The sequence below is a fragment of the Heteronotia binoei genome, chromosome 3 (assembly GCF_032191835.1).
Source record: "Heteronotia binoei isolate CCM8104 ecotype False Entrance Well chromosome 3, APGP_CSIRO_Hbin_v1, whole genome shotgun sequence".
NCBI classification, from domain to species: Eukaryota; Metazoa; Chordata; class Lepidosauria; order Squamata; family Gekkonidae; genus Heteronotia; species Heteronotia binoei.
Genome location: NC_083225.1, coordinates 90217291 through 90241998, shown reverse-complemented (window position 1 = coordinate 90241998; position 24708 = coordinate 90217291). Strand labels below are relative to the sequence as shown.

The following is a 24708-nucleotide window of genomic DNA, read 5'->3' as shown; positions in this document are numbered from 1 at the left end:
ACAACATAGGAGGAGAAATAGATATTGTCTCCCTACTGTACTCATTTTCTATTTTCATTCATAGATGGAAACCATCACCTGCATTTTCAGGAGGTGTATTCCTTTTATCACCTTCTCCAGCATGCACAAGGTTTAAAAGTTCAAGGTCATTTAACCTGCTGGTGACCACACTAAGATTAAAACAGCTGCCCCTATTAACTCCAAGGGGTAAATGTTAATGCCTCACAAGGTGGAAATTTCATCATTGCTAATAGGGGAGGAGAGATGTCACAAACTGTACAGTCCTGGAGTAGAAGGATAACTACACACAAGGTTTTGGATACACACATTGTCAATACACTCATTGCAATACCCAGAATACAGAGTCTTAAGAGTTTTATCCAAGTTATATGCTATAGTCAATGATCCATACATGCAATAAATACAAAAAAATCTTTTACAATGCCACACTTTTCACTATAAAGCTGGCATGAAGTTATCAGCCACCTGATTTTCATGTTCAGATTAAATCAGATATTTATTTTGAGTGCTTCTGCAAAATTTCCAAAATGCATCTGGTAATATTTTTATTCCACTACAGTTCTAAGGCATTCCAGTGATGGCAATACATGGGATAATGCAAGTCTATCTTCACAACAAGCCTGTGATAGAGGTTAAGCATAAGAACATAAGAACATGAGGAGTCATGTTGGATCAGGCCAATGGCCCATCCAGTCCAACACTCCATGTCACACAGTGGCCAAAAAAACAAAACACCCCCCCCCAAGTTTTTTACGGATACCTGACTCATGGTTGTTCAATCTTCCTGCATGTATAAGCAGATTTTCTCATCTTATTCCAACCACTACACAACAATCTGATTTAAAAATTCTTGTTACATCACTACTTTTTACCTTCCAAGGAAATACCAGGACTGGCCAGAGTTGGGATCTGCCTCTAGAGACTTCTGGAGACACTGAATAGCATAGTTTTCCTTGGTGGCTTTATCTCCTAACTGATCCACTGTGTGATGCATCCAGCCTAAGAAAAAGTACATGTGAGTTGAAGATTAATCAAGTAGGACTTGATTTTTTTTAGCCTTCTCACCTTGATCACTGCATTTTAAAAGAATCTGTGTATCAAACAACATAATTTATATTAAAGATTATATAAAGAATACAAATCAAAGGCACTATGAAACACCAACCATATCTTCTGGAACTTTAATTAGAGAATTCTTAACGCATATTTTGCAACTAAACACATTTCAATCCAGTTTCCAACCAGTATAAGATCACCATGCTCATCCTGACCTTTGCTGGGAAGAGTGTGCATGTGTGTGTGATTACCTTGATTCTCCTAATTTACTACATATCATTAATCATGGATGGTATCCTTCTAGACCAACTGTCCAGAACACCCATCTCTAATACTATGTGCTGGAGGTTTTGTTTGACCTAGCAAAATGTTTCAGCAGCTGGTAAGCAGAGAAATCCTACTCAAATCCCTCATACAGGATTCCATATGCTACTTGTTCTAAGGAGTCCCAGAGAGTTCCAACTTCACCTGTAATGTTTACTATATGAGACATCTGGGGCAGGGCATGTGGAGATCTGAAGATGGGTGTAATCAGTATAATGTGACATGCAGAACTATTTCTCATTTTGAGCTTTCTGAGGTGAGGTGGTGAACTTTCAAAAGGATATGAGTTTGATGAATGCCAATAAACTTAACATCAATTCAGATAAGACTGAGGTGCTGCTGGTCAACAATAGAGCAAGAGACTGTGATCCTGTTCTAGAGAGTTGAATTTCCTTTGAAAAAAGCAGGTTTGCTAATAAACCCATGTTACAAAACATCTCACTACATTCGTTTGTGGCACAAAGCACATTTAACCACCAGTTGTGCCACTTTCTGGAGAAGTAAGATCTAGGGGGAAAAAATTGATATTTTTGGATTTCAGGAAGGGCATTAATGATCGGTACTGCTTTGGGATCCAGGTTTTTCCCAGGATTCCAAAGTTTTCTGGGTTCCATTATTTCCTTGGGGGGGCAGGGGTGGAGTGGCTGTTTTTCAACAAAATAACACCAAAATTGCAGTGTTGCTGTCTAATAAAGGCCACTAAAGTTTCACGTGAATCAGAAAATGGTGTCCAGTTCTATGGGTGTCCAGCAATCATACTTGAAGGTGTGGATTGGGAGGAAGAAACAGCCTTGGAAAAGGTCTCCAAAGGAGGGAGGGAAGGAAGGAGCAATCCAAACTAGGGATGTGCATTCGGTTCGGCCGAACTGAATATACAGCCGAATCAACACTGATTCGGCTGTATATGGAATCGGCTGTAGCCGATTCCCATTGCTGCCTATTATGCGGCAGCCGAATACGGCTCGCCGTATGCTTCTGAACAGCTATTCGGAAGTATACGGCTGTCAAAGCAAAAGGCGGGAAAGTGGCTTCTGCAGCCTCAAAGGAGCTGCTTGCCTAGTACTTTCCCGCCTTTAGTGGCCTCTTCCCGCCTCTCCCATAGCCTCCCTGGGATCAGGGAGGGGGGGGGAGAGGAGCCCCATCAGCCAATCCAAAGCATGCATTTGCAAAATGCATTGCAAATGCATGCTTTGCAGGGCTGTTGTGTAGCTGATGGCCCAGCCATCAGCTACATTGTTGTTATTTTGATCTTTTGCTTACTTGGGTATCCAAGTAAGCACTGTTGTCTGGCCAATCAGAGAGCAGTGCTATTTTTTGAAATTGCTCTCTGTAGGGCCAGAGAACCTTTTTAAGGAGTCTTCCTGCTGGACTCCTCCATTGCTGTGTTGGTGTGTGTGAGAGAGATTGTGCTGCTGCTGGTGGCTGGCCCTTGGCTTCAGCTGCTGCTGCCTGCTGCTCTCTCACTCAGCCTTACTTCCCTGGACTCAGAGAAGACAAGGTAAGACAGTTTTGGGGTTCTTGTTTTAGTTTTTGTTGGTAAAAGGACTGGAGTCCCTTTACTTGTCCAGATTTGGGTGGGTGAGTACTGGGTGGGTAGGGTAGCCTATTTGGGGTTGGGGTTAGGTTCTGCTGGGGGTGGGGGCCTGGGGTGGGGGTTTTTTGCTAATTTACCCATATCTTAATTTAGTGAGAGGACTTTTAAAAGTGCAGTGTCCTTTTACTTCTGATTTGGGTGGCTTGGATTTCTTGGGGTTAGGGTGAAGGGGGGTTTTTTTTTGGGGGGGGGGAAGTTCCTGTATTGTTAAAAGTTGAGAGTTTTTTACTGTTTCAGTGTTTGATTTGTTGCTGCTGTGTTACTTTTCTCTTCAGGTTATTGGGGGGGGGGGTGTTGTTGACTGCTTTGGCCTGAGCTTTCTTGTTGGTGAAAAGGCCACTTTTTTTAACACTTGGCCTTTTGTGATTCTGCTGGTTTTGTTTTGGTTTTTTTAAATTACCTCTAGTTGGTGTGGGGGTTGGCGAGGGTGTGTGTGGGCTGGGTCACTTTCTTGTTTTTATAGAGTACATTGTGTGTTCTGTGGCAGGGAAGCTGGCACCTGGGTGAGAGACCCAGAACCAGCAGGTTTGTTGTAGTTGGCCAGCTCTCCCCGTGTTGCTTGGGGCAGGGCTGGAGAGCTGGCATCTGTAGATTGTGTGTTCTGTGGCAGGGAAGCTGGCACCTGGGTGAGAGACCCAGAACCAGCAGGTTTGTTGTGGTTGGCCAGCTCTCCCCGTGTTGTTTGGGGCAGGGCTGGAGAGCTGGCATCTGTAGATTGTGTGTTCTGTGGCAGGGAAGCTGGCACCTGGGTGAGAGACCCAGAACCAGCAGGTTTGTTGTGGTTGGCCAGCTCTCCCCGTGTTGTTTGGGGCAGGGCTGGAGAGCTGGCATCTGGGTTTGCTGCAGCCAGGTCTGCAGAGCAGACCTTGAGCAGATTGTGTTTTGTGTGGCAGTGACATTGGCAACTGGGTTTATATTGCTTCCAGGCCTGCAGGGTTCATAGAGTAGATAGAGGGATGTAGTGCATTTGGGTCCTATAGAGATTCTCTGATGTGGTTAGGTTTGGCTTTGGGTGCCCCAGGAATTGGACCCCCTGGTCCAATTTTTTTTGGCCTCATGGGTTTTGTGTGGGACAGTGCCCTGAAGCTGCACAGAAGTTTGGGGGGCTCTCCTCAAAACCCCCTGCTCCCCAGAGCCACTTTTCCCACGACAATTACAGTGAGGAAGTGGCTAATTGGGCTTTCCCCATCATTGTTAGCAATGGGCCTTTTGAGGAGCCCAAAGACAGGAACCCCCTGGCCCAATCTTTTTGGGACTTGGGGGGGTTGGAGGGGAGAGTCCCCTGCAGGTCCCCTGAAAATATGGGGGCTCTCCCTCAAACACCCTGCCCCCCAGTAGCCTCTAATTATGCCCTATGTTGCCATTGATTTCAATGGCCCATAGGGTATAATGATGGAATAGGGGCACCCTCTTTGGGTGCCCCTGGAATGGGATCCCCTGGCCCAATCTTTTTGGGACTTGGGGGGGTTGGAGCGGAGAGTCCCCTGCAGGTCCCCTACAAATTTGGGGGCTCTATCTCAAACCCCCTCCCCTCCATGCGGCTTCAAATATACCCTATTTGCCATTGATTTCAATGGCCCATAGGTATAATAGGGCCGTATATTCGGTAATAGCCGCGCATCTACCGTATATGCGGCTATTCCGAATGCGATATTCAGGAGTATACGGGGATTCCGAATTCCCCCCCCCCCCATACTTCCGAATCCGTGTCAATCCGAATTTTTTTTTTTTTTTGCACATCCCTAATCCAAACTCACAGCTCTGGTGGGTCTCATGCCTAGCTTGGGCCAGAGCAAACTGCTGTCCCACTGATTAGGATAGTTTCCCAGCCTGTGAGTCAAAACCCAAAAATGAGTCATGAAGTGGGTTGTGGGCCAGCCCCACCCCCAGTGACCACCCATGCCCTTTCCATTGCTCTCGTTTGCATTTTGGAAACTGAGATCTGACATCCATGTCATACATTACTTGGGTTTTTTCACTGCATTTTCACGTTAATCAAGAAAATGTGTTCTGATGGTCACTAGTGTTTCTTAGAATCTTAGGGGGAACTAGTGGGGATAATGGAGAAAGGACAGGTTTCTTACCTGTAACTGGTGATCTTCGAGTGGTCATCTGTGCAGTCACACATATGGGTAATCCGCCAGGATCGAACCCGACCTCGGAGAATTCAAAGCAATCTTGAAGCGTTAATTTTAGCGTGCCTTCCCGTCGTCCCGGGGAGGAGGCATCGTCTGCGCATGCCTGGACGAAGGGGAGGCACCTAACCCACTCAGTTTCTTCCCGCCGCCGTGTAGGTGGACCAGTTCTACAGATGATAAGCATCCAGCAGCGGGGAAGGATGGGTGGATATGTGTGACTGCACAGATGACCACTCGAAGATCACCAGTTACAGGTAAGAAACCTGTCCATATTCTTCGTGGTCTCTGTGCAGTCCCACATATGGGTGATTAGCAAGCTATTCCAGTAGGAGGTGGGTGCTGGATCTGTAAGCAGAAGCATGGTTAGTTAAGAGAATATGATTGTACTCACGGTTGAGTGTCAAGGAGAATCAAAGATGGATCGTAGCACAGCCTGCCCGAAGGACGAATCATGCCGAGCACGAATGTCTAAGGCGTAGTGCGAGGCGAAAGTGGATGGGGAGGACCAGACCGCAGCAGCGCAGATGTCCTCCATCGGGATGCCCTTGCAGAAGGCTGATGAGGTAGCAACGGCTCTAGTAGAGTGAGCTCGTATATGTTCTGGTATTGGCTGTCTCGCCAGTTCATAACATAAGGTAATGGCAGCCACAATCCACTTTGAAAATCTCTGAGTTGAGATTTTGTTGCCTTGGTTATGGGTTGCGTAAGTTATAAATAGACTCGTGTCCTTACGGAACTGTCGTGTTCTTTCAATGTAAAAGGGAAGGGCCCTACAAACATCCAGCTTGTGTAGCGCCCGTTGGCCTGCATCCGCTGGGTGTTGGAAGAATGCAGGTAGAGTAGAGGGTTTCCCTAGATGGAAAGCTGAGACCACCTTAGGTAGGAATGCAGGATCGGGACGTAGCACTACCCTGTTATGATGGAAGACTGTGTAAGGTGGATCGCTCTAAAGGCGCAGATATCGCTAACTCTCCTGCCCGTGGTGAGTGCTATCAGTAGGGCTGTTTTCCAAGTGAGAAGATGTAAAGGAATGAATGCCATAGGTTCAAAGGGTGGTTTCATCAATTGACTCAGGACAAGGGAGAGGCTCCAGGTAGGAAGGATTTTCCGGATTGGAGGATGAAGGTGAAGAATTCCCTTTAGGAAGGCTTTGGTAGCGTAGTGAGAGAAGACTGTGGAATCCTCGATATGTGGGTGAAAAGCAGAGATAGCTGCTAGATGGACCTTCAAGGAGGAGTACAAAAGTCCAGCATTGGAGAGGGCTAGAGTATATGTTAGGATTTGGGTGATGTTGGCAAAACTAGGATTAAAGTTATGCTGGCATGCGTATTTGGAAAAACGTTTCCATTTGAGAGAGTAGGATTTCCTAGTGGTAGGTTTCCTTGTATTTACCAGGACATGGCGGACTTCTGGAGGAAAGTTTAGAAACTGATTCTCCAGGCTGTCAGTCTCAGAAGTGCTGGGTTGTGGTGTAGGACCTTGCCGTCTTGTTGGGAAATCAAGTCCTGAGCTTGTGGAAGTTGCAGGAATGTGTTGCTGGATAGGAGAAGGAGAGCGGTGAACCAGGGGTGACGTGGCCACCAGGGTGTGATCAGGATGCAGTTGGTGAGGTCCGTCTGTATCTTTTGTAGTACTCTGGTGATGAGTGGTATTGGAGGAAATAAGTAGTGAAGAGCTCCCTTCCAAGTTTGGAGGAAGGCATCCCCAGGTGACAATGGGGATGGAGGGCCTCGCATGTAGAAGCGGGGACACTGGGTATTGTTTGGGGATGCAAATACATCTATCTTCGGGGTACCGAAGTTCTGGAATATGGGCTCTATGTAACGCCTGTTGATGGTCCATTCGTGGTCGTTGATTAGGTGACGACTCAACGCATCTGCTTGGACATTCTGGACCCCTGGTAAATGTACTGCTGTTAGGAAGATACCCTGGCTGATCTTCCTAACTATGGCTCCAGTGCCATAGTTCTAGGGCTCGTTTGCATAGTCGGGTAGATGCAGTGCCTCCCTGTCGATTGATGTAGAAGACAGTGGCCACATTGTCGGAAGTGACTTGTACATGGCAGTTGCGAAGAGATGGCAGAAAAGATCTCAGAGCTCGGTGGACCGCCAAGAGTTCCAGGCAATTGATATGGAGGGATCTTTCGTAGTCCGTCCATTGTCCCTGTACTGTGAGCGTTCCTAAGTGGGCTCCCCATCCCCACTTGGAAGCGTCGGTAGTAACGATCACAGAGGGCGGTGTCTGTGCGAATGGCATTCCCACCCGGAGATGACTTTCTATCGTCCACTATCTCAGAGATGAGACAATGTGAGATGGAAGGGTTAGCACTGTGCTTTGGTGCTGTCTTTGAGGGTGGAAAGTTCGGACAAACCACAGTTGCAGAGGGCGCATGTGGAGCTTGGCGAAACAGAGTGCTGAGGTGGTAGCTGCCATTAGGCCTAACATCCTTTGGAAGATGAGAGCCGTTTGAGAGCAGTGCATTATGGTTTTGTTGGCCAAGGATTGAATATGTTGCACTCTGTCTTGTGGCAGGTAAGCCTTTTGGGAAATCGTTGAGAGGTGCGCTCCTACGAATTGTATGGTTTTTGTAGGAGTTAGCTTGGATTTCGATAGGTTGACCTGAAGTCCTAGGGTAGCTAGGAGGGAAAGGGTAGTTGAGACATCCATTTGGAGCTGTTCTTTTGTCTGGGCGATGATCAGCCAATCGTCTATGTACGGGTAGATGGATATTTTTTGTTGTCGCAGTGCTGCAGCCACCACAACCATACACTTTGTAAATACTCTTGGTGCTGTTGAGAGACCAAAGGGAAGAGCGCGGAATTGGTAGTGTTGATCTCCGATCGCGAATCTGAGGAATCTTCTGTGATGGTGATATGAAAATAGGCGTCTTGCAGGTCTATAGATGCCATCCAGCCTGCTTTGGAGTCAGTGGTAGGATAGACTGAAGGGTGATCATGCGGAATTTTTTGTGACAGATGTGAAGATTGAGTTTCCGGAGATCTAAAATGGGGCGCAATCCCCCGTCTCTTTTTGGCACCAGAAAGTAGCGGGAGTAAAACCCGTTATGATGGCACTGTGGTGGAACTGGTTCTATAGCTCCCTTGTCCAGCAAGGTCGCAATTTCCAATTGTAGTGGTGCGGATGGTGGGGTGGTTAAGAACCCGTGATGTTTTGGGGTTGAGTTGAACTCTATGGAGTAGCCCCTGTGGATGATCGCCAGGACCCATGAGTCTGATGTTATGGCTTCCCACATGGGGTGGAACGGTTGAAGTCTGATGTCTGGATAGTGCTCTGGACGTCTGTGAGGGGCAAGGGAGTCAAAGAGACTGCTTCGTAGTTGGTGTGGTTTTCTTTGACATTTGAGGATGTGCTCTCTGCTGAAAGGGTTGTTTGGGCTGGGAGGGCTTGCATCTCCAGGGTTCGGCCTGTCATGGAGATCTAGCGGTTTTGTAGTAGTTCGGCCTCCAGTTCCTTTGTCGTGTGGATTGAGATTGTGGTTGGGTAACCCCCAATCTCTTGGCTCTCTTCCTGCTATCGTCGACATTGGTGATGATGTCATCTGTAGTGGCATTGAATAGGCCCAGTCCGTTGAAGGGTAAGTCCACTATCTTGAACTTTATGTCAGGTTGCAGTGATGAAGACACGCATGGCTATAGCGGATGCAAGGGTTCTGGAGGAGCATTGGGCTGCGTGGCGTGCCATATTAATTGGTTGTTTACTGACTCTCGTGAGCTCTTGTAGTGCATGAGAGGCTTGTTTTTGTGTTGCTTCAGGTAGAGAGGGAACCAGAGTGTTTAGATAAGTGGTTAAGTTAAAGGCGTATGCGGAGAAGTACGCCATGTAGTTGTGGATCTTGGTAGTGGCAGTGGTAAGAGTAGATTTTTCTTCCAATTGTATCGAGTTTTTTGCCTTCCCTTTCTGGAGGCACAGGGTGCCTTGTCTGCTTAGATTTGGAAGAGGAGTGCACTATCATGGAGTTTGGTGCAGGGTGGTTGAAAAGAAATTTGGACTCAGGGGCATGAACCTTGTAGAGTGATTCGACCCGTTTCGAAGTCGGGGGCACTGATGCTGGTTTGTCCCAAGCCTCTTTCAGGGTTTCAAGGTGGACTGGAAGCATCGGAAAGGAGGAGCCTGCAGGCAAGTCGGCATGTACAAGGTCATAAACTACATCTGAGACTCTAGGTGCATCAGTTGTTAGTTTAACATTGAGGAAGTTCGCCATGTTGGATAAAAGATCCAAATAAGATTTGGGTCTGTCTGATGGAGATAGGTCTGTTTGCTTTGCGATGTCAGATGCTGGTGAATGGAGATCTGAGGTTGAGGGATGGGAGGAGTCAGAGTGTTCTGCCTCGGATTCTTCGTGAGTGTCCAATTCTAGTGGTTTGGTAGTCAGCTCTGGTAGCGAGGGTTGTGTCCGCGGTTTGGTGGGGCCGATCGAGGTCGATCTGGCTGGAGAGGGGGGTCTAGGCTTCGTGTCATAGTGAGCAGGGGCCTCTCGGTACCGAGGGCAATCTTTATAGTATGACTGTTCCCTGAGTGGAGGAGTCTCACGATACCGAGGGCGGTCTTCTCTGTGAGAGCTGTCTCGGTATTGAGGAGATTCGTAGCGTCATGAATTGTCACGGTACCTAGGTTCGTCATGGGCACGTCGGTAAGAACCCGTGGATGGTGATCTTCGGTGTCGTCGGTACCCATGAGGGGATGGTGATCTGGAGCTCGATGGAGAATAGTAGTAATAGCGTTCCCGATGTCTGCTTTGGGACCTCTTAGCTCGGGTATGGACAGGCAGTTCTTTCGGAGTCGACGGCTCCCTTTCAAGGGAGTGCACCGATATTGCCTGTGGAGGTAATGAGACTTCTCGGAAGGAGCGCGCGTCGAGAATGTTGAGGCGCTGGCTTCTGGTCGAGTCTGGGGACTCGATGTTGAGTATCTGTTCAGGTAGAGATTCGTGAATTGAGGGGGAATGAGAGTGGATGCAGACGATCTCAAGTGGTGTAATGGCGGGCGTCGAGGTCGACTTTGAAGCTGGTGTTGTCGGAACCGAGGCACCGGAGCTGACTGTCAGATGCGAAGTGGTGAGCCTTGCCGAGGGAGTCGGGTGGCTTATGGCTTGTCTTGGTTTTCTTCTGAGTTTTCGGGTTAGTAGAGTCCTTAGAAGCCGATTCCGAGCGGTGGCGCTTCTTGGAATCGTCTGACTTCTTGGAGTGTTTTCCGGACTTAGGCTTACTGGGAACCAAGGCCACGGAAGCTGCCGGTGGCGCCATTCCCTTTGAAACTAGGGATGGTGGCGAGGTCTGAGAAGTCGAGGCGTGGGACATAGCCGGGCGCAGAGATGACTCAAGCAGATGGCTTCTGAGTTGTGCGGCGCGATTTTTCCGGGCTTGCTTGCCAAAATGGCTGCAGTGCATGCAAATATCAATGCGGTGTGCTTCGCCGAGGCAAAAAAGGCATAGGGAGTGACCGTCTGTCGAAGGAATTTTAGCAGCTCAGCAGACACACCGTTTGAAAGTGATTTTGTCCTTCCCTTCCATCCGCTCGGGGGGGGGGGGAAGCGAGAGGGAGAAAAAGTTCGAGAAGATAGTAAGCTTTTTTTTTTTTAAACGATACCAGTAGAGGAGATGTGGAGATAAAGACGCGAAGAACGAAGACGTGGAGGATCAGATTGCAGTGAAGAAGCGGGAGACTCAGCGAGGTAGGTGTGTTCCGGACGGCGGTAAAGAAGAAACTGAGTGGGTTAGGCGCCTCCCCTTCGTCCAGGCATGTGCAGACGATGCCTCCTCCCCGGGACGACGGGAAGGCGCACTAAAATTAATGCTTCAAGATTGCTTTGAATTCTCCGAGGTTGGGTTTGATCCTGGCGGATTACCCATATGTGGGACTGCACAGAGACCACGAAGAAGATCGAAGGGTTGTTAAAGGCTGTGTTTGTTGGATTAATATTTGCATGGATTCATAGTGCGGGCCACTTCTGTGTGAAGTTTATTTATTTGTTCGATTTATATCCCGCCCTCCCCGCCAAAGCAGGCTCAGGGCGGGTTACATGTTCATGTATATACGTGAAATATAAAAATACATTAAAACATAAAAATATAAATTCATAAAAATATCAGAACATTTCAAATGCTGTATTGATCTTTAGATGGTAATCTGTTTGATAAGATGGATAGCCGCCTATTCTGTTTTATATCACGTTTTTCTATTCTGCCGTTCCAACTGGATGCTCTGTATAAAAACAGATCTTAGGTTCATGCTAGAGGTGGTCCTGATGTTCCGGAGTCTGTTGTAGCCTGTGATCTTAATTAGCAAATGCTTGGTGGAAGAGTGCCATCTTGCAGGCCCTGCGGAATTGTGTGAGCTCTAGCAGTTCCCTAACCTCCTCAGGGAGCTCGCTCCACCAGCACAGAGCTAAAACAGAAAAGTCCCTGGCTCTGGTCATCATGAGCCTGGCCTCTTTGAGGCCAGGGATTGAGAGCAGGTTTTGTGACCCTGACCAATGTGAGGAAAGGCGGTCCCAAAGGTATGCAGGTCCCTGACCATATAGGACTTTAAAGGTTAAAAACCAACACCTTGAAACGAATCTGGAATGCAATGGGTAACCAGTGTAGCACTTTCAGCACAGGCTGAATGTGCTCCCGTAGGGCAAGGCCCATTAACAGCCTGGCTGCAGCATTCTACACTAGTTGAAACTTCTGGGTTTGAGACAAGGGCAACCCCATTTAGAGGACATTACAGTAATCCAGTCTTGAGGTGACCATGGCATGGATCACTGTCGCCAAGTTGTTGCGTTCAAGGTAGGGGATCAACTTCCTGATCAGCTGAAGGTGATAAAAGGCTGATTTGGCAGTAGCTGCCACCTGGGCTTACATTGTTAAAGAGGAGTCAAGGAATACTCCTAAGCTTTTAACCTTTGGCGCCAACATAAGTGGCGCTCCATTGAAGGTTGGTAATGAGACCTCTGCTCCCGGACCACCATTATTAGATATAGGACCTCTGTCTTCATCGGATTCAATTTCAGTCAACTCAGCCTGAGCCACCCTGCCACAGCTTGTAATGCCATGGTCAGATTTTCTGGGGAGGAGTTGGATCAGCCACCCATCAACAGATAGAGCTGGGTATCATCTGTGTACTGATGGCATCCCAGCCCAAACCTCTGGGCAATCTGGGCAAGGGGGCACATGTAGATGTTGAACATCGAGGAAAGAACCGCCCTTTGTGGCACACCACATACAAGTGGGTGCCGCTGGGATAGCTCCTCCCCATTGCCACCCTTTGTCTCTGACCCTGGAGAAAAGAGGAGAGCCACTGTAAGGTCAACCCCTATATCTCAGTGTCGGCAAGGTGGTGGGTCAGAAACCAATCATCAACCGTGTTGAGCGCAGCTGACAGGTCTAAAAGCACCAGTACCGCCAAACCACCTCTATCTAGATGCCTCTGGAGGTCATCTGTGAGGGCGACCTGAACCATCTCCATCCCATGACCTGGACGAAATCCGGATTGAAAAGGGTTGAGCACAGAAGCATCATCCAGAAAGCTCTGTAACTGCACTGCTACCGCCCTCTCAATAATCTTGCCCAAAAAAGGCAAGTTTGACATCAGCTGATAGTTTGCCAATACAGCTGGGTCCAATGATGGTCTCTTTTAGAAGAGGGTGGACCGCTACCTCCTTAAGAGGGTAAGGGATGGTCCCTTCAGATAGGAACTTAACAATTTCCCTCAAGGGAACCCGTAATTCTCCCCGGCCAGCTTTTATTAGCCAGGATGAGCATGGGCCCAGACTACAGGTGGTTGAGCGTACAGTGGAGAGCGTTCTGTCAACTTCCTCCAGGCTGAGTGGAGTGAAATAAACCAAAATCTGACTAGAAGATATGCATAGAGCCTCGAGTTCATTTACTGTCTCGATTGTGGCAGGGAGGTCACGGCGGAGTGACCTTATCTGTGAAAAAGCTTGCAAAAGCCTCACAGCCTATATCCAATTCACTAGCACTTGATTTACCCTGCGGTAAGGTAGTTAAAGACTGAATTGTTCTAAACCAGGGGTGGACAACGGTAGCTCTCCAGATGTTTTTTTGCCTACAACTCCCATCAGCCCCAGCCAGCATGGCCAATGGCTGGGGCTGATGGGAATTGTAGGCAAAAAACATCTGGAGAGCTACCGTTGGCCACCCCCGTTCTAGACAACTGTGCTCGGCAGTTCACAGATGCAATCGTGGTCACAAGATTTTCTTAGCAGCCTTGACTGCCATCTCATAGGTTCTCATAAACAACTTGTAGGATGTTCTTGTCACTTCATCGCGGGCATGCCACCACTGCCTCTCTAGCTGTCTGAGCACCCGTTTCATCAGCCATAGCTCCAGGGTATACTATGGCGCCAGCTTTGAACAGAGGTGGAGAGGGTGCCTGGGAGCGATCTCATCAATGGCTGTGGACAGCCTGTTACGCCAGGTCTTTACTAGCTCATCTAAAGAATAGCCAAGGGTCCCGGAGAGCCATCTGAAGTCGCATAAGGTCCATTTGGCTCTGCGAGCGAACTAAAATGGGCTCACCGCCCAAACAGGGTTGGAGTGGAATATTCATACGGGCCTTCAGGGCATAGTGGTACAACTATCACACTGTGTCAGCAGTGACTTGGTCCACCATCACCCCTGCCACAAAGATCAAATCCAGCATGTGTCCAGCCTGGTGACTGAGTTATTACGCATTGAGAGAGTCCCAGTGCCGCCATGAATGACACCAGGTTCATCGCCTGTGTGGAGCTCACATCATCAGCATGGAAGTTGAAATCACCCAAGACCAACAGCCTTGGGTGTTCCAGTGCCCAGCCTGCTACAGTCTCCACACAGGACGGTAAGGCACTGGCTGGTGCGTTGGGTGGCTGGTACACCTGCCAGATAGCCAAGCTCTCTCCAACATCACACACCATACTGACACATTGAATGCCAGTGATCTTTGGGGATGGAAGGGCCCAGAAGGAGTAAGCCTCATGAATTAATACAGCCACCCCTCCCCGCCGCTAATCCGTGATTGGTGAAGGAGTGAGAACCCAGGTGGAGCTAACTGGAAGAGAGCAACTGTCTCCCCTTCTTGCACACAGGTCTTGGTCACACAAGCCAGGTCCACATTCTGCTCTAGCAAAAAATCCCAAAGGACTGAGGTCTTATTATTAATAGACCTGGTGTTACACAACACCAATGTTGGGGGCGGGTAGTTCAGCTTGGCCCCACTGTCTGCCACTGTTGGGATGGGACGCAGGCTGGAAGGAGGCCGAGCATTCTGGCATCTCAGTCTACTTCCCTTAGATAAACACTTGTTCCCACCGCTGTACTTTCCTCTTCCCACGAGCACCAGAATCCTCAGTTTGTTAGTTTCTCAAAAATATTTAGTTAGCCACAGTAGAAAATGGAATACTTAACTAGAGGGATAGCAAGATCAGAGTTTGCCTAGGGTCCCAAAACCCTTGGGCAAGCCATGAATGGTCACCAAACCAACTAATGTTGGATTTGTTGTCACCAAACCTAAAAGCAATCCTAAATATGTCTTTGGATACCTGAATATACCTGGAAATATTGATATGGTATTTTCCAGGTATATATCTGAACTGCATATATCTGGGCACACATTCCTAGCAAGATATGCCCATCGTTATCCATGTTCTGATCACAACCAGATTATACTCCTTAAGCAAGCTCTATGTGGGGCTGCCTCTGGAGGTCATCCAAAAAACTATAATTCTTCTACAATGCAGCAGCAAGGCTGCTGAAAGGATTTACATATTGGAAACTTATTTGCCAGTTCTCAAAGAAACTCGCTGGCCAATACATTCTGAAGTACTATTCCAAACACTTCTTACATTTAAAGCTCTTGAATGTTTTGTGACCGCAATATTTGAAATGCCCCCTTGTGAATCTGACAGATGAAATCATCTGGGAAAACCTTGCTCGGTGTGTGTCTATTCTGAAATAAAATAGGTTGCTGGCTGGGACACAGCATTCTCCCTATGTTCTATAATGCTTAGGATCTTCTCCTCTGTACACTACATAGTAAAAATCCAGTTGCAAAACACATTTAGTGTAGTGTGAATGCACCCTAACTCAACTTAGAGGGAACACCTGAATGTGACATCTATCCAGCTCCACCACTCTATAAACACCTGCCAACAAATGGAAGAAAAACAGGTTGCTTACCTGTAACTTATGATCTTCGAGTGGTCATCTGTGCAGTCACACACATGGGTTTTCCCGCTGGAACGAACCCGACCTCGGAGAATTCAAAGCTAGCCTTAGGCGTTATTTTTGGCGCGCACTTCCTCCCGCCCTGGGGAGCAGGCATCCACTGCGCATGCCTGGAGCGGGGGGAAGGCGCTCCACCCACCAGTTTCTTTCCAGCCGCTGTTAAGTGCAAGATAGTCTGAGAAATGTAGAATCGCATAAACAGCAGCGGGGACGGATGGGTGGGCGTGTGTGACTGCACAGATGACCACTCGAAGATCATAAGTTACAGGTAAGCAACCTGTTTATCTTCTTCGTGGTCTCTGTGCAGTCCCACACATGGGTGACTGATAAGCTAACCTGCACGGAGGTGGGTGCTGTTTCTGAAAGAGAAATTTCAGAAGTTAGGTTATACATAACAGATGGATAAAGGTACTTCCACTCACCATTGGAGGGCATGGCATCTCAGTTGAAAATGGAGCGGAGTACGGCTTGCCCGAAGGAAGAATCTCGCCTTGCATGAATGTCCATAGCATAATGCGTGGCGAAGGTGGACGATGAAGACCACACTGCTGCTGCACAGATGTCTTCAACGGGTATGCCCCTCGCAAAGGCGGAGGATGTGGCTAGTGCCCTAGTAGAGTGTCCCCTTAGAGGTTCTGGAACTGGTTGTTTAGCTAACTTGTAACAAAGTGATATAGCCTCAACCAGCCACTTAGACAGTCTCTGTATAGAGAGTTTCTGTCCCTTCTTGTGGGTTCCGTAGGAAACGAACAATGCGGTATCTTTACGGAATGCAGCAGTCCTGTCCAAATAGAAGGCAAGGGCTCGACGCACGTCGAGGTTATGGAGGGATTTCTGTCCCGAGTCCGAGGGGTGTTGGAAAAAGGATGGCAAAGTGGTTACACTTTGGAGGTGGAAGGGTGACACCACTTTAGGTAAGAAGTTTGGGTCCGGCCTCAGAACCACTCTGTCGTGATGAAAGACAGTGTAGGGCGGATCAGATCGAAAAGCGCAAATGTCACTGGCCCTTTTAGCTGAGGTGAGTGCAACTAGCAGGGCTGTTTTCCACGATAAAAGGTGCAGGGGGATAGACCCCATTGGTTCGAAGGGGGGCTTCATCAATTGACTGAGCACGACAGATAGACTCCATGTAGGGCAGAATTGCCTCGTCGGCGGTTTAAGGTGGAGAATTCCCTTCAAGAAGGATTTCGTAACAGGATGTGCGAATACTGTGCGGCCCTCTATGCTCTGGTGGAAGGCGGAGATGGCGGCCAGATGCACCTTAAGTGAGGAGTAAGTGAGGCCAGATTCCGAAAGAGAGACGGTGTAAGTAAGGATCTGCGAGATGGAGGAGGACGCAGGGTGGAAATTATTGCGCATGGCATATTGAGTAAAGCGTTTCCATTTGGCTGTGTAGGATTTCCTAGTAGAAGGCTTCCTGGCGTTTAGAAGGATGTGTCTGACATCGTCAGGAAAACCTAAAAACTGATCTTCCAAGCTGTTAATTTGAGGACTGAAGGATTGTGGTGTAGGACCCTGCCCTTCTGTTGTGACAGAAGATCCTGTACCTGCGGGAAGCAGTGATAAGTCCTGTTCGATAGGAGGAGTAGAGTGGTAAACCACGCCTGGCGCGGCCACCAAGGAGTGATCAAGACACAGTTCGTGTGGTCCAGCTGCAATTTCTGAATTGTCCTTGTTATGAGCGGGATCGGTGGAAAAAGGAAATGAAGTGGGCCGTTCCACGTTTGTAGGAACGCATCCCCTGGTGACAGGGAGGATGGGGGGCCTCTCATGTAGAAAATGTCGCATTGAGCGTTGTCCGGGGACGCAAAGACATCTATGGTTGGGACACCAAACATAGTGAAGACAGGGAAGAGATACTTCCTGTTGATAGACCATTCGTGATCGTTCACTGTCATCCTGCTCAGAGTATCTGCTTGCGTATTCTGCACTCCTGGTAAGTGCACTGCAGTCAGATGGATTTTGTGGGCGATGCTCCAATGCCACAAGCGTAGTGCCATCTTGCAGAGACGGGAGGACGCGGTCCCTCCTTGCCGATTGATATAAAACACAGTCGCCACATTGTCCGATGCTATTTGTATGTGGCGACCGTGCAGAGATGGCAGGAAGGATTTCAGTGACCTGTGAACAGCAAGGAGCTCGAGACAGTTGATATGCAGGAGCTTTTCGTTCGCCGTCCACTGACCTTGGGCCATCAGAGAATCGAGGTGAGCTCCCCACCCCCACCTCGACGCATCTGTGGTGACAACAGTTGAAGGTGATTGTTTCAGGAATGGCATTCCTTGTAGAAGATTGTGCTGGCTTGTCCACCACTGTAGGGATGGCAGAATGTGGTTGGGAGCTGAAAGTAGCGTCCGTTGTGATTGCCTCTGTGGGTGAAAGGTTTTGACGAACCACAGTTGAAGAGGTCGCATGTGGAGCCGAGCATATGAGAGAACAGCGGTTGTTGCTGCCATCAGACCCAACATGCGCTGAAACACGAGAGCTGTTTGTGTCGGATGGGAGATTATACTGTTGGCCAGGGTTTGGATAGTCGTGACCCTGTCCATGGGTAAGTATGCCATATGGTCTGTGGTGGATAGATATGCCCCGATGAATTGTATTGTCTGCGAGGGGGAGAGTTGAGACTTTTGGTGGTTGACCTGCAACCCTAGGGTAGCGAGGAGGTGAAGTGTTATTTGAATGTGCTCCTTGAGCTGCTCTTCCGAGGTTCCCACCATCAACCAATCGTCTATATAGGGGTAAAGGGCTATGCCCCGCTGACGGAGGAACGCTGCTACCACTGCCATACATTTTGTGAAGACCCTTGGTGCGGTTGATAGGCCGAAGGGGAGTGCCCTGAATTGGTAGTGGGCATCCCCTATGGCGAACCTCAGGAATCTTCTGTGGCAGCTGCTGATGGTAATATGGAAGTACGCGTCCTGCAGGTCTATTAGGGCCATCCACGCGTCCTTGGGAATGAGTGGCAGTGTGGACTGTAGGGTAATCATACGGAATTTTGTGGGACGTATGTATTTGTTTAGTCTGCGTAAGTCCAGGATTGGGCGCTGGCCCCCGTCTTTCTTCGGTACCAGAAAGTACCGGGAGTAAAACCCCGTGCGATGGTATTGGGGGGGGATTGGCTCTATGGCCTGTTTGGCCAGAAGGATGTTGATTTCGTCTTTTAGAGCCTGTGAGGGGGGGGGTTACAAGGAAATGCGAGTTCTTTGGTTGTGAGGTGAACTCTATGAAGTAACCCTTCTTTACAATTTGCAGAACCCAAGAGTCCGTTGTTATGGACTGCCAGGTCGATAGGAAGGGGAGGAGTCTGGGAGTGGAGGAGGTGAAGTCAAAGAGACTGCTTGTTTGGAGGAGTGGTCTTTTTGGGAGCTTGCGGTCTTTGGCGTTGTTGAAAGGGTTGCTTTGCAGGGGGTGCCCTTCTTCTCCAGTAATCAGATTGCTTTGGAGATCTGGTGCGCTTGTAAAAGGGGGTCCTCCAAGGTCTCTGCCTGTTACCTTGAGGTTGCTGTTGGGTTACCCCCAGTCGTTTCGCCCTTTTCCTACTGTCATCCACGGTGGTAAGGATGTCATCCGTGGTGGCATTAAACAGGCCCTGCCCATCAAATGGGAGATCTTCTATTTTATACTTAATGTCCTGTTGTAAGGAGGATGAGCGAAGCCAGGCGTGTCTCCTGAGAGCTATTGCGGTTGCCATTGATCTGGATGTGCATCCGACTGAGTGGCGAACAGTGTTAATCTGTTGCTTGCTAAGACGATTGAGCTCTCTTAGCAGTTTGGTGGCCTGTCGTTGTGATGTTTCAGGTAGCGATGGTACCAGAGTGGTGAGCTGTGCTGCAATGTTGTGTGCATATGCCGCAAAATGAGCCATGTAATTATTAATTTTTACTGATGCTGTGGAGATTGAATAAAGTTTTCTCCCCAGTGTATCTAGTTTACGCCCCTCTTTCTCCGGTGGTACAGGGTGGCGTGTTTGCTTAGTTTTTGACGACGAATGCACAATCATAGAGTTAGGCGCTGGATGGTTAAACAAAAATTTTGACTCCGGGGCGTGAATTTTGTACAGTGACTCGACACGTTTGGATGTTGGTGGTATAGAGGCTGGCTTATCCCAGGCCTCTTTGAGGGCCTCTAAGTGTACTGGAAGCATGGGCAATGATGAAGTAGCAGGTAGGTCTGCATTGATCAAATCGTGGACGACATCGGTAACCTTGGGAAGGTCGGTGGTTAACTTAATGTTCAAAGTTGTGGCCATGTCGGTTATGAGGTCCAAATAGGACTTGGCCCCTTCTGAGGGAGAGAGATCTGCAGGCTTGACTATGTCAGAGGCTGGGGAGGCCGGCTGAGATAAGGACTGTGAAGAGTCTGAAGCCTCAAGGTCTGACTCGTCTTCGTCCCGTGGATCCTCGGGATCCGGTGGTAAGGGCGGTTTAGTTTGCTTGGATGTTGACGGTGTAGGAGAGACTGGAACTCGATGGCGAGGCGATACCGCATGTTCGGAGCGAGATGACAGGTGGCGTTGGTACCGTGCTGGACTTTGTTGTTGTTGGTACCGTGCTGGACTTTGCTGTTGTTGGTACCGTGCTGGACTTTGCTGCTGTTGGTACCGTGCTTGACTTTGCTGTTGTTGGTACTGTGTTGGGCTGTGCTGTTGTTGGTACCGTGCTGAATCCTGTGGTTGGTACCGGCCCAATTCCTTCTGCTGCTGGTACCGTGCCGGGTCCTGTTGTTGGTACCTAGACGAGTCGTGTCGTTGATACCGGCCGTGGTACCCTTCTCGATGTCCCACATCCTGGTGCCGTGGGTCACGGTGTCTACGGGTGCGGTAGGATTCTATAGAAGGGGATCTTGACGGCGTATAGCGCGGATAAGAGCAGCGGGATGGAGAGCGTGATCTGCTATAGTACCGACTCCCCTCGTCTCTACTGAAGGATCGCTCACGGTATCGTGTGGTCTTCTCCCGGTATGGGGATGTCTGGTACCGGTGCTTCATTCTGGGGGACGCCAGATGTCTGTCCCTAGAGAGTGATCTTCCGTGACGTCTATCGGGTGCGTGGTCTCGATGGCGTGGAGAGTCGAAGCGAAGTGGAGACACCATAGCGTCCTTGTAGGTACGAGGGACAGTAACGTCCCGGAAGGAGTCAAGGTCGAGCTGTTTTTGCAGTTGCTGTTGCTGTAGAAACTTTTGCTGCTGCAGTTGCTGTTGCTGAAGAAGCTGTGAAGATGGCTGTGTAGGTTCCTTCGCCAAGAGGTCCTCCGGCAGGAATTCCTGTATTGAAGGCGAACGAGAGCCAATTCGGATGACCTCGGATTCGATAGCATCTACCGGAGTCAGGACTGGAGGCGGTGTTGGAGCCGTGAGCACTCGGAGTGAAGAGACCGCTAAGGCGGCTTTCGCATCCGAAGCTGACTGGTGAGGCGAAGAAGATTTCTCTTTTCCCGTCGAGTCACCATGTTGTTTCTTGGAATCATGGTGCTTCTTCGGGTGTTTTGAGGGCTTAAGCTTCCTGGGAGTCATAGCCACAGAAGCTGCCTGGACCGTACCGACCCTCTGTGGAGACTTCTGCGGATCAGAAGACTGAGACATAGCCGGGCGCAGAGATTGGGTCAGTAGGTGACTATTCAGTCTAGCGGCGCGGTTCTTTTTAGCTTGTTTGCCGAACTGGGCACAGTGAGCACAAGCGTCAATCCTGTGGGTGTCGCCCAGGCAAATTAAGCACAAAGCGTGGCCGTCTGAGGAGGGGATCTTAGTCCCACAGCGAATACACTTTTTAAAAGTGATTTTAATTACTTTTCCTTCCATACGCCCGGGGGGAGGGGGGGGAAGGAGGAAAAGGGGAGAGATAAAGGAAACAGGAGGATATATAAAGAATTTTTTTTTTTTTTATACTATACCAGACAGAAGTAAACGTGGAGAAAAACGAAGAAAGACGTTAGCGGTAGCGGAAAAAAAACAGTTGAGGAGGCTAGTTGAGAGGAGACGCAACGAGGAAGGACTATCCCGGGCGGCGGTCGGAAAGAAACTGGTGGGTGGAGCGCCTTCCCCCCGCTCCAGGCATGCGCAGTGGATGCCTGCTCCCCAGGGCGGGAGGAAGTGCGCGCCAAAAATAACGCCTAAGGCTAGCTTTGAATTCTCCGAGGTCGGGTTCGTTCCAGCGGGAAAACCCATGTGTGGGACTGCACAGAGACCACGAAGAAGATAATGGAGAAAAGCTCCATCTCTTTTTTTAAGCCATCTTTAACTGTCCCAAGCAATCGGGGGGGGGGGGGGGTCAACCCTGGAGTCATGGGGGGGGAAACTGATTTACCCATTTAAAAGCTTTCTACAGGCACCCAACTCCTGTTGAATTTTCTCCTCAATTAATTGCAGTGACCTGAACTCCTTCTCTTCCCTCCCCACTGCCTTTCTTTTTTGAGTTTGATCAAAAGGGGAAATGGGGTCAATCTGGCCCCAATAGACTTGACTTGAAAATAACAGAGTACTATTTACTCCCAAAATATTGAAAAAATGATTTTAGCACTGTTCCCATGTTTACATAGATGGACCCATTATCTCCATTTTATAGAAAGGTGGAGCAAACACTAGAAAAAAAATCTTTTCTCACAATTTATATCTAAAGACTTTTATTGGCTTTGAAGATTTAGAACACTTTCAAATTGGGGGTTGCAATGACCCCAAGCAAAAGTAGTCTTTGCAACCTGAATTGTTGAGTAGGAGGTGGTAAAAGCCCTGTGTTTGTGCTCTGTCAATGCCCACAGCCCCATGGGGGAAAAAAGCTCAAATTGAACCACACTACATTTTTTGAAATGGGGGTCATTCCATACCCCATTGCACGACAAGCCAGGACATGTTTGAAGGCATCCTCTGAATCTCACATTTTCCAGACTTGAAGGAGCCATGAAGTCTGGAACTCAAGATGATCCCTGGTTTTCTGAGCTAATTGCTTCCCTTTGTCCTCCTGGATACATGTTTTCTGATTACTTCCCTTTTGCCCTTCAAATTTTGCAAACCTTAGAGTGATCTTCTCAACTTTACATGTCTGTGTGTGGGGGTAAGTACTCCAGATAACCCCAGTCACCTGTCCACTGAGCTGACTGGTTCCCTTTGTTCTTCATATATTCCAAACCTCATTTGATCATCTCAACTTTACAGGGGTAAAGTTGACCCATAGATGATCCATAACCACCTGTTCACTTGCACTTAACTGTTCACTTGCAAATTTCCCAACCCTGAGGCACCTTCTGAACGCTACATATTTGGTCTATGTGTGTGTGTAAGGTTAAAATGATTGCTTTCTTTAAAATAAACAGTTTTATAGATTCCCAACTATATCTTCTGCTTTAAAAATGGTAGGGTCAATTTAACCCTATTTACAGGTCTGTGGGGGTTTTTTATGTTTTCAACTAGGGGTATTTTTGATCCCAATTCCAAATTTGTCTCTCCTTTGTCCTTAATTTCTGAAGGAAGTTATTCTTGAGGCCCAATTTTTTTTCTTAGTAGGTAATGCCATGAGTGAGAGAGCCATCAGGTTTCCATTGCTTTTTGCTGAAATGTGGGGTCACTTTGACCCCTATGCCGAAGTAGTATAGCTGGTTTTTTTTCCTTGGGAGGGTTAACAAGCAAGTATACTATAGCAGCTTGAAATTTGCTGTACCCAACCAAATGATTTGTTCCAACCAGCCAAATTGAGATAGCTAGAAAGGGCTTATTCTGCCAGCCAGAAATCTGCCGCTGCATTTTGCTAGGGATCTGGTAGTCTCAGTGATAGTTGCTTCCAATTAATGCCAATTTTGAGTGTTATTCAGGGAGGTATTTAATGTATCCGCACAATTTTCTTCCACAGTCCTGTGAATTTATAATTATGCTGTAGTTTATACCTTGGGTCCCAAGATTAACATAAAATAAAAATCTAAGAGTGGTAACAAACTAAAGGGCAGCTAAAGCAATTAAGTTTCATGTTTGTATACTATGAATGCTAACTTTATTTTGAACATTTCATAGAAAAATAAGTTAACATAGATGGTAATAAATACAAGCAAACCCCTCTGTAATTTAGTAAAGTGTCCAGTAGCATCTTTAAGACTAACAAATTTTACTGTAGCATAAGTTTTCGAAAAACACAGCTCTCTTCATCAGATGCATGGAGAGTACGTAGAAACTGGCCAGAGATATACAAGTGGGATGGGGAGGGAGGGGGGAATGGATGCAGGAAGTGAGTGCCAAGTAAATTCAAAGCAGTTGCAAAAGTCATGAAAAAGGTAGAATGCGCAATCCAGGATGGGTGTGACCACTTCCTTCTATTGATGAATCTGAATGGAATACCTGAAAGGCAAAGGTAGTTACTTCTGGTAATGAGATAACTATCCAAAGTCCCTATTTAATCTGAGTCTGACTGAGTCAAATTTACATACGATATTGTATGCCACTGTCCACCTATGCTTAGATTGGAACCAATACCCTTCCAATGGAAACTTATTATATTTTGAGTTCGATATGATGAAATGTCTTGTCAATGCAACAGACTACATAACAAACAACACCGTTTTATATATATTTCTCCTCCCCAGTCTTTTACATACCTAACTGCTGTAACACAGTTGCTTTCACTTGTGCAGAAAGATTTTCAGTCTGTAAAAGTTGTTCATAAGCTTCCTTTGCAGAGTGATATTTTCTCTTTAAAAAGAGCAAAAAACAAATTACAACTTTAATTTATAAACTCAGGTTGGCAGTACTGCAATTAAAAACACAAATGAATATTAACAATAGCTTCTGCAGTAGAATGCTGCTTTCACCAATAAAATACCAGCATCAATGCAATTAGAAGCAAAAAGAACAGTCAATTCAGATTTATTTAATCTAGTGATTTGTAGGTCTATCATTTCTCTTGATTTTGCTGATTGTGATTCTTTATTCTGCTACATTTGGGATGCTGTACTGTGCTATTGACAGTGGTATCCACCTCATAAATTTTGAATGTCCAAACTTTACTCCAGTGTGGAGGCATTATTGATATAGGTTGCTAAAGAAAAAAAGGCTAAGGGAAATCAATGAGACCCATTAAACAGGGCACCAGAGATAATGCTATTCAGTTCAACTAGCTGTATTTTAGTATTCTACAAACTAGGATTAATTAACTCTTTCACAAAGCACACAAAAATCAACAGAGAAAAGTATAGGGAGTGTGTGAGGACACTATTTTCCTCTCTTTGTAGCTGAGATTTTAAAATATTGTTGTATTGCAAACAGTTGTAAATTGTCTAAACAACATCTGCCTTTTGAGAGCAGCATTGCAAACAGTGAACAGATCATGTAACATGTTTATTCTGTGCTTGGTACTGAGGCCAGGAG

The 24708-nt window shown here is 47.6% G+C and overlaps 1 protein-coding gene across 4 annotated transcripts in view; it reads right to left on the bottom strand.

The window, feature by feature from the left end:
• KDM6A (lysine demethylase 6A) overlaps positions 1 to 24708 on the bottom strand; it is a 317940-nt gene that overhangs the window by 103801 nt on the left and 189431 nt on the right. For all 4 annotated transcript variants that reach the window (XM_060234177.1, XM_060234176.1, XM_060234178.1 and 1 more), the window contains exons 9-10: positions 23940 to 24033; positions 894 to 1020 (exon numbers count right to left, since the gene is read on the bottom strand). In XM_060234177.1, the coding sequence (XP_060090160.1) occupies positions 894 to 1020; positions 23940 to 24033 (221 nt within the window). The remainder of the gene's footprint in view (positions 1 to 893; positions 1021 to 23939; positions 24034 to 24708) is intronic.